At 29.5% G+C, this 9,896-nt stretch overlaps 2 protein-coding genes across 11 annotated transcripts; both read left to right on the top strand.

Moving 5' to 3' along the window:
- Positions 1 to 2,439: 2,439 nt before the first annotated feature.
- Positions 2,440 to 4,163, top strand: LOC104880323 (uncharacterized). The gene is made up of 3 exons (XM_010656655.3): positions 2,440 to 3,331; positions 3,421 to 3,516; positions 3,613 to 4,163. The coding sequence occupies exons 1-3, from the start codon at positions 3,143 to 3,145 to the stop codon at positions 4,036 to 4,038; spliced, it is 711 nt and encodes a 236-aa protein (XP_010654957.1). The 5' UTR covers positions 2,440 to 3,142; the 3' UTR covers positions 4,039 to 4,163.
- Positions 4,164 to 4,272: 109 nt separating this feature from the next.
- Positions 4,273 to 9,452, top strand: LOC104880281 (uncharacterized). Of its 10 annotated transcripts, none has more exons than XR_009466565.1 (8): positions 4,275 to 4,390; positions 4,652 to 4,744; positions 4,862 to 5,097; positions 5,190 to 5,265; positions 6,217 to 6,279; positions 6,368 to 6,415; positions 6,509 to 6,636; positions 7,571 to 7,752. XR_009466565.1 is itself a non-coding variant. In XM_059739650.1 (7 exons), exons 1-7 carry the CDS (start codon positions 4,310 to 4,312, stop codon positions 7,599 to 7,601), a joined length of 645 nt encoding a protein of 214 aa, XP_059595633.1. In that variant the 5' UTR covers positions 4,273 to 4,309; the 3' UTR covers positions 7,602 to 7,752. The 10 variants fall into 10 exon arrangements, 3 of the variants coding, with proteins under 3 accessions (XP_059595633.1, XP_019077519.1, XP_059595634.1); XR_009466564.1 differs by lacking the exon at positions 7,571 to 7,752 and adding an exon at positions 9,172 to 9,452 and having other exon boundaries at positions 4,276 to 4,390; XR_009466563.1 differs by having other exon boundaries at positions 4,276 to 4,390; positions 7,554 to 7,752.
- Positions 9,453 to 9,896: the final 444 nt, after the last annotated feature.

The raw sequence follows: 9,896 nt of genomic DNA on the forward strand, positions 1-9,896 counted from the left end.
TAAGTTAAAAATAGATTCATATTCTTGATAATAAATAAACCAATAATAAATTTCTATTTATTATATAATATTAATAATTGTTTAATATAATAATGAATAAAATTTGTTATTAGAGTTTTTCAATAATAAATTTGTTATAATATTAAAATAATTATATATTACGAAGTTTATTCTTTATTATTTAATAAACAATCTTATTACTTTTTGAATTGGTAATTAAGATTAAATATGACTTGTTTGGCAATATTTCCTAAACTTTTAGAAAACTAAAATAAGAATCCTATAAGGTGTTTGTTTCTAGAGGAAAAAAAATCTTAAATAATAAAATAATAAAATAAAAAAAAATCTAAAATAATAAGGAAACATTTATATGGAGGAGTGTAGTTGTCAATAATCTTAAATTATTATTATTATTATTATTATTATTACTTTATTATTTTATTATTTTATTATTTGGGAATTTTTTTTCTTTAGAAACATTATAAAGTAAGAATTTGAAAAAAAAAACAGAATTTATTATAGTATTAATAAGTTAAAAATAGATTCATATTCTTGATAATAAATAAACCAATAATAAATTTCTATTTATTATATAATATTAATAATTGTTTAATATAATAATGAATAAAATTTGTTATTAGAGCTTTTCAATAATAAATTTGTTATAATATTAAAACAATTATATATTACGAGTTTATTATTTATTATTTAATAAACAATCTTATTACTTTTTGAATTGGTAATTATGATTAAATTTGATTTGTTTGACAATATTTCCTAAACTTTTAGAAAACTAAAATAAGAATCCTATTAAGTGTTTGTTTCTAGAGGAAAAAAAATCTTAAATAATAAAATAATAAAATAACAAAAAAATCTAAAACAATAAGGAAACATTTATATGGAGGAGTGTAGTTGTCAATAATCTTAAATTATTATTATTATTATTATTATTTTATTATTTTATTATTTTATTATTTGGGAATTTTTTTTCTCTAGAAACATTATATTGTAAGAATTTGAAAAAAAAAAAAATTTATTATAGTATTAATAAGTTAAAAATAGATTCATATTCTTGATAATAAATAAACCAATAATAAATTTCTATTTATTATGTAATATTAATAATTGTTTAATATAATAATGAATAAAATTTGTTATTAGTGTTTTTCAATAATAAATTTGTTATAATATTAAAATAATTATATATTACGAAGTTTATTCTTTATTATTTAATAAACAATCTTATTACTTTTTGAATTGGTAATTATGATTAAATTTGATTTGTTTGACAATATTTCCTAAACTTTTAGAAAACTAAAATAAGAATCCTATAAGGTGTTTGTTTCTAGAGGAAAAAAAAATCTTAAATAATAAAATAATAAAATAACAAAAAAAATCTAAAACAATAAGGAAAAATTTATATGGAGGAGTGTAGTTGTCAATAATCTTAAATTATTATTATTATTATTATTATTATTATTTTATTTTATTATTTTATTATTTGTGAATTTTTTTTCTCTAGAAACATTATAATGTAAGAATTTGAAAAAAAAAACAAAATTTATTATAGTATTAATAAGTTAAAAATAGATTCATATTCTTGATAATAAATAAACCAATAATAAATTTCTATTTATTATATAATATTAATAATTGTTTAATATAATAATGAATAAAATTTGTTATTAGAGTTTTTCAATAATAAATTTGTTATAATATTAAAATAATTATATATTACGAAGTTTATTCTTTATTATTTAATAAACAATCTTATTACTTTTTGAATTGGTAATTATGATTAAATATGATTTGTTTGACAATATTTCCTAAACTTTTAGAAAACTAAAATAAGAATCCTATAAGGTGTTTGTTTCTAGAGGAAAAAAAAAATCTTAAATAATAAAATAAAAAAATAAAAAAATCTAAAATAATAAGGAAACATTTATATGGAGGAGTGTAGTTGTCAATTGATTTGAATAACATAAAAAATGAAATGACATTTTTTGGAATAATTGGATAACTCAGTGCATGTATTTCAAATTATTTTTAAATAGATGAAGATAATACTAATTTAAAATATTTGAGATTCTTTTTACCATATATTTTCTTATTAGTGAATCAAATCCCACTTTTCCCTAAACTATATTGATTTGGTTAGATGAGTATGTAACTTTGAGCCATATCATTTGTTTAATTGGCTGACCCACTAAAATGCACATTGTTTGTTTTTTTTTTTTTTTTGCAGTGGGTATCATAGTGGGTGACCCTATATATAACAATTTCACCCTTATTGATAACCATATTATTGAAAGGCTAGAGGAAATCGATCTCAATGATTTTCATTTACATGATGTAACAAAATGTTTTCCATTTCTTTGTTAATATATGTTATATTTGTGTAATAATTATGATGAATGTATACAGGAATACTATATTCACGTTCACATGTCTTTAACATTTGATTAATTTATTAATGAATTATGGTTGTTTAATGAAGTGATAATATGAACATACGGTGTCGTTGTTCTGGCCGTAGATTCTTCTCTGGAATCCATTTGCTCTCAGAAGTGAAGAAGGATGTAATAAGAGAACTTGGTTTTGGTGGGCTATTGCAATTAGGTTGTAAGGAGGTTAATTTAGATTTATGTTTTTGGTTGATAAAAAACACAAACATTGCTTATTCCCAACTCGAGTTATTTGGGGGTAAGAAGGTTTTTTTGACATGTCATGATGTTGGGATGACGATGGGCATTCCACATGGTGGAAGAAAGTTAATTGTTGAGAAGACAAGTGTTAAAGCTAGTCAAATGCCGAGTTTGCAAGATATAGAGTCAATGATGGTTGGCATCGATGATATGGAGGAATTTAAGCGGGTCTTCTTGATTTTTGCTTGTGCAACCTTATTGACACCCACATCTCGTTTGGAAGGTAGTCACTCGTTATGGTATACACCCTGAGAGCAGTTACTTGGGAACATAAATTGGGGAGAATATGTCTTAGAATTTTTTATTCAAGCTATACATGAACATAGGAGGAAGGAAAGTGTTTGGATTAAAGGGTGTTTGATGTCTCTACAAGTAACTTTTTGTCTTATTTATAAGTATATGTCCATGTATTAGATATTCAATAATGGTTATACACTATGTTGGCCATGATGTTACCACTAATTATGTCTTATATAATGCAACAGATATTCTACTTTTCAATATCTAATTTTCCAGCCATGTATGTGGAACTTACCACTCCTCGCATTGCTGCATGGAACGATTTTTTGGTCAAGCAACGCATCAAGTTGGAGTTAGAAATGCTTGGAGGATTTGGCAAAGTTGAGGTATAATTAGCTTTTAGTTATATTAAGATAGTTGATTACCATTGTAATTAGATTATTGGGATGACAATTTACATGTTTTGCAATGATAGTTGGTTAGCACATCGGCGGAGCAAGATGAAACAGAAAAAAATAAGGCTCCTGCAGTTGATGACCCAATTGACCCAGATGAGAATGAAGACTTTGATGTAATCCTTCATACCTAATGACTATGAATAGTAACTTATATTAAGGCTTAGTTTAAATATATGTCATTTAATGTTCCTTCATTATGTTTGACTTAGGTTATTTGTGCTCGCATGGAGGCAATACAACGTCAAATCACTGATGCACAAAGTCATCTTAATAGTCTTATTGCATCATACAACCGTGACGTGAAAGTGTTGAGGACTCGTTTCACCTCTTCACACTATCGCACAAATGAAGGCCAACCGTCATATTTTCATGAACATGTTAATGAAAGTGGTGCACCATTTCATACAAATAATCCACAGCATTCACCTGTTCATTCTGGTGGTCAAAGAAGATCTTTTGAAGATGACCTTGGATGTACAAATGAAGGGGTGTCAGAAAGACCCAACGTAGAATATGGTGTGTTCTTTTCAAACGAGGATCCCCTTCACCCTAGGCCACACAATATGTTGGTGTTAGTGCAATCGTGCATGAACACCAATGTGGATGTAGTACCACAAGCCTCAGAAGAAATATAACCACGAAGAGTAAAAATGAAAGTACGTCGTCATAGGCAACGAGCAGCTGCGTGCAAGTCACCTTTTGTACAATTATGTGTATCAAAATATAAAAGGTTGACGGAGGAAGAGACACATGTTGCCGACCATGTATGTGACGAGTCAAAAGATCCTAGATTAGTCCCAAATCACACGTTTAGCAAGTATTGTTCTTAAAAGACTATGATTATGGATTTGTCTAGAAAACAAAAAAAATTACTCACGTCTTGTGTTTCATGTGATTAATAGTGAGATGCTTTGTGCATATGGTGGCTATGGCGTGACACGGGAACAACTTCAATGCTTAGTAGGGGAGAGCTTCATTGATATTCCGGTAAGGTTTATGATAAATAAGAAAAAATACCTTCATCTTTCCATTGATCATTTTAACTAATGAAGAGGCATTATGTAGGTGATTTCCATGTTTTGCCGATATATGAATGCAAAAGAAGAGAATCCTTCTTGTCGACACTTTTTTAATCCATACTTTGGGGTGAGGTTTTTTCCTCGAGTACACCAAATCTTGTCCCTAATATAAGATGCATGTATAGTTTTAGTCATACATTGTTACTATGATCTCAACAACTTTTTACAGGAAATATGTGGTTCAATGAGCAAGTCTACCTCAAAATCAACACTCAAGAAAAGATTAGGTAGCTATTGTGTTAATCTTGAATGTTGCAACCAGGTAATGCTTGACTATTGTATTGATTACATAGATTGATGACAATTTTTTAATAATTTCGAATTTATATTTCAAATATTTAAGCCTTCATTGTTGTTATGATGATTGTCTGTTTTGTAGTTTTATATCCCCTTATTCCAATTTAATGAATGGGTCATCATGGTAATCAATTTGGAGGCTAAAAGGGTGGATCTACTTTCATCATATAATAGCATTCAACGTGTTCACTTTGTTAATGAAGCTTTCAAAGTAGTTGGATTTATGTCGCAGTTATTAAAAAATTCCTTCAAACGGAATGATGTGAATATAAATAATTTACATCCACAGTATGCAGATATCGTTGGCGATCCAAAATTGTTAGTTACATATTTTTTTTTCATGTATTCATTTTCAATCCTAATTGGGTCCTATGTTAATAACATGTCACAAATCATACTTGTTATTGCAGATGTCATACTGGGATGTATGCTATTCTCTATATGCAACATTGGGATGGAAGTGGTCTTAATAGAACCATTAATTCTGTAAGTTGTTAAATATGATGTTATGTTTTTATTTTCAAATGTACATGTTAAATGTTACCGGGATGTAGGGTCTAACATAAGTTTAATGTGTAGGAACGCATGAGCCTTGAAAGATTGAAATTTGCAACTCATATGGTTCTTGATAGCGAAAACAAAATTGGTGAAATGGTTACAGCTAATATTTGGTCAACCAACGATGCAGAATAGTATTGGGTAACCTTCACAATTAATTTCTTTTGTTTTATTTCATTCAAATTTTTAACTATACATTCAAATTTAAACTTCAAGTTGGTCATCGATAGTGAATAATAGATTTTGAGGCTATGTCATGTCTTTTTTATGGTACAATAGAAGGGATAAGTTATCAAGACTGCTTCCAATGCATGCATGGTTCATTTGACTACCAGGTTAGGTGCTATCTCCTCCCTATATATATAAAACTATAGTAAATGACATTTTTATTTTTTAAGGTTATATTATTGACAATTTCTTTATGCTTCCATAAATTGTTTGTGTTATTCCATATAACCTGTTTAAATCAGTTGATAATATTGTAATGATATGGTCTGGTTGCTTAAACTTATCCCCAATTTTCTATGTTTATGTATAATCATGAGCTAATTATTAGATAATTCAACAACCATGTAAACCAATTTGGTCAAATGGCTGTATTTTCTGTTTAGCTGAAAGAATCCTTGTTACCATCTTATTGTGGGTTTGGTTGTCTCGCATCTATAAAGCAATTGATACTAAACTTAGTTTAGAGTGATTTTTGATGGTTAGACATTTAATAAGACAAAGGATGACTTGTTCCTGCATTAATATTTCCTAGGGGAGTGTTGTGGAAGGAACCCTCTAAAACAATAAGTTCCTTCATTACTCATAAGCTTTATAGGTTTTTATTATGTTTTAGTTACATCTTGTGGTTAACTGTACTTCTCTTATCTTTAGGAGGTGACTGATAAGCTGATTGAGGAGGATGAATTTGATGCAGATCAAAAGGATGCATTTAAGGTGATATGTAATTGATGATATGCATGTAACTGATTGCTCTTGCATGTAATTAACCATACCATGAACTTAAATTGTTTTGGTTGCTCAGAATTTTGTCAAAGACAATGTCCGAGAGGCAAAAAAAGCCAATAGACAGGTATTTTATAGCAGATACCAATCGTTGCAATAGTTTTGGTCTTGCACATAAATTTCAAATATGTTGAGTACTTGTCAATTCCTTTTCTTGTAGGCTAGAGAAGCTCGAAAAAAGGCCTTGTAGAAATGAGTTAGTAGACTAAAGTAGCATTTGAAAACATGAAGTTTAACAAGTTCTACTCAGTCCAGACCGATGATACTCCTGACATATCAAATGTTAAGGTACAATTTATTTTTTCTTTTGCAAAAACTAATATTATTAACACCGCCTAATTAAAAGAAGGTGCACAAATGTACACAAGAAGTTTAGAAATTAGACATAAAGGCAATTAGATTGGGAGATTAACAAAAGCACCTCTCTATAATCATCAAGAGCCCAACCAATCAACACAATCTAATATGGACAGTCATGTTAAAAGCCAGAGAGAGCATAAGAAAGAATTTGTTAGAGTTTGTTCCGATTATTCTTCATTGACAAAAACTCTAAAATGTTAAGGTACAATTTTGAACATCTCTTCTATTGAAAGAACAGAATATCTTCGACACTACTATTTTTGTTTCTCCATATGAGACTATTGATAGCCTATGAATCTTGTGCATTTTGAAGCTGGCCTTGATGCGATATTCAAGATCATGGTGTATTGCTATAAGTCGTTCCCTACATAAATAGTCAAAAAATAATCTCTTGATGGAATATATGTTTAATTTATTTATCTGTTCCATGCTAACATAACATGTCTGCTATTTTTAATATCAACTAACTGATCGCCCAAAAGCTTTGTCATTATGTGGCCATTTTTTTTTCCTTGGTATCCAAATGGATCAATATGACACTATTTCTAAATGGTTTGACTTTTACTTAGCTAATTAAGTTGAGTTTTTTCTGTTGAGTCACCTTGTTTTCACTTGGCCATGGTTTATTGAGGGTATGTTTTGCCATCCATTCTGTGAATAAGTACAAAAAATAGTTGATTGGTTGTAGCATATCAATGAATTTGGCCTCTTCTATTAGAGCAGACACTTGTTAATGAATGCTAATTGCATTATCTTATTTGTGCCCTCTTTACATATTTTTCAGGAAATAAGTATGACTCATTAATCTTTAAATAGTAATTATTGTTGTTTGGAATGCCTTTCAGGCACCGTTTATAAACAGGTATTATGGGAAAGCTCATGAAGTTCTGTGATTGGGCTCATCAACCACCAGTATTTCTACTGCAAAAGATGCATTGGTTTGCATTGGGGACTATAGCTAGCTATTGATTCTAGGATATGTTTCATGATGAAAGTAATGGAACCCTAAATGTGTGCTAAATCTGGTGGTTCTTTCTTGGTTTCTCAAGTTTGTCTTACCTTTCCAATTTATGTACTTTGTTAGAAGTTCTAATTTTGTCCCATCAACATTATTTCTTGTATTCCCAAAAGGTTCAATTCTGCCAATGCCATGAAATACAAATAGTTATTGATCATTTATGGAGGTTTAAATGATTGTGGATGATATAAGCATTTACAAAACGAAATTGCATACTCGTGCAGCGTTTGACATGATGGAAAATATCATACTAGTAATAAATCTTTGTTTAGCAAGGTGATTAGCTTCTATGTGTAGCTATCAGAGTAATAAAGCCATAGAATTTTATATTTACGGATGATTTTTAAAAATAATTATTTTTAATGATATGGGTGATTTTTTTCCAAATTGAATTAAATAAACTTCTACTACTATTTTTGTGGAAAAAAATTGGAGTCCATGCACATTTTTTGTCAATTGTGAAAGTTTTTTTTAGCATTTTTAATAATTTAATGATACATTTTTTAAAGTATTTAAAATGTCATAAAATATGTTTTAATATACGTATTTTTTAATTTTAAAATAAATCTCTTAAATATATTAAATCAATTAATGCTACTTTTCTTATAAAAATTTAATAAATATTATATTTATTCATACTTATATCAACTACATTACACTTATTTGATAAATATTTGGCCATTTTATGTCAAAGAGAACAAAAACTTTTGTTGCATTTGATTTGATTGTACCATAGTGGACAATTAATAACTAAAGGTCAACATATTACCAATATTTATGATGCACCCACCACATAATAACTTCACATTCACTCCACATAATGATAGTCTCCAATTGTAGGCTTGTAGAAGACTTCATATTACCAATATTTATGATGCACCTACCACATAATAACTTCACATTCACTCCACATAATGATAGTCTCCAATTGTAGGCTTGTAGAAGACTTCATTCATGTTGTTTCATCCCATCCAATTTTAGTGACTTGTAACTATGCACTCATTATGGAACATTAAATGCATGTATGTACTAGCTACATCTCTTGCACATGCGGACCTCCATTCCAACTTCAACCATTTACTCAGTTTGGTTGACATCACATCCTCAACAACTCATATTCATTCCCATTTACACCTCATATTCTACTACCTATACACGTTGCACATCACAACCTCCCTCTTCCACCCACCCATTCTTCCATTGTAGTTAATCTACCATTTCACTCTAAGATTTTCACTCGTATTATCGTCAACAGTTTGCTACAATAACAACAACAATAAGGTTTGTTTTTCATTATTTTCTGCACATATTTTCTCTTGGTTGTGGCAACCACTCTTTTGGGAGTTGCTTGAATTCCTTTTTAAGCTATTTGTGGTTGGCTTGGATGCAATGAATTGAAACTTTTCATCTCTAACTTCCATCACTGAATTTTTAACAATATGTAGTGCCATTACAAGGACCAAACATCATGCCGCCTAAAAAAAAGGTTAGACATGGCTCAACGTCAACTGTACCTGAGGAAGTCCAACATGACCCTTTCATGCCTCGCCACCCACCTGATGAGCATGAATGTGATAAGCTCATAGCAAAACGACCAATTGCCGTTGAGCGTGTCATACTCATTGTTGGGTTTGAAGAACATGGCGTTGCTGAGTTACTAGATTTTTACAAATTGAGACCATTTATACAGCTAACGCAAGAATGTTATCCAACTCCTGTGCGAGCATTCTACAGCAATATCAAAAATGTTAACGAGGAGAAATATTCATTTCACACTTCATTCAAGGGAGTTGCTGTGCGAGTTTCCCCATCCCTTATTGGATGCACTTTCTCTCTAGAAACACCCAAGAAAGCTATTAACTTTTGTATTCCAGAGATTGATATAAAGGCAATGTCAGACACAATAACAAAGGAATTATGCGACCATTCTTTTCAGTTGGGTACAAGCATTGAACGTAGATCTCTACTTCCAAAATACAGGATTCTAAGTTTGATATTGTTTCATACTATCTTGAATAAGAAGGGTCATCTTAATGAGCTTACACTATATGTTCTGCATATTCTGTTCCACATGGCACGTCGCAGTAAAATTAATTTGTCCGCACTTATTTTCCATAACATGATAGAGGCACGACATAGTAATGTGAGCACACGTGCATTACCATATGGT

Source organism: Vitis vinifera, chromosome 9, assembly GCF_030704535.1.
Source record: "Vitis vinifera cultivar Pinot Noir 40024 chromosome 9, ASM3070453v1".
Lineage (NCBI taxonomy): Eukaryota > Viridiplantae > Streptophyta > Magnoliopsida > Vitales > Vitaceae > Vitis > Vitis vinifera.

Bases quoted from the DNA above. Each gene is read 5' to 3' on its own strand.
- LOC104880323 (XM_010656655.3), top strand. From the start codon at position 3,143: ATGTTGGCCATGATGTTACCACTAATTATGTCTTATATAATGCAACAG. The intron at 3,332-3,420 runs GTATAATTAGCT...TTGCAATGATAG, and splicing joins GAGGATTTGGCAAAGTTGAG to TTGGTTAGCACATCGGCGGA. The intron at 3,517-3,612 runs GTAATCCTTCAT...TGTTTGACTTAG, and splicing joins ATGAGAATGAAGACTTTGAT to GTTATTTGTGCTCGCATGGA.
- LOC104880281 (XM_059739650.1), top strand. From the start codon at position 4,310: ATGCTTTGTGCATATGGTGGCTATGGCGTGACACGGGAACAACTTCAA. The intron at 5,098-5,189 runs GTTAGTTACATA...TTGTTATTGCAG, and splicing joins ATCGTTGGCGATCCAAAATT to ATGTCATACTGGGATGTATG. The intron at 6,416-7,553 runs GTATTTTATAGC...AATGCCTTTCAG, and splicing joins CAAAAAAAGCCAATAGACAG to GCACCGTTTATAAACAGGTA.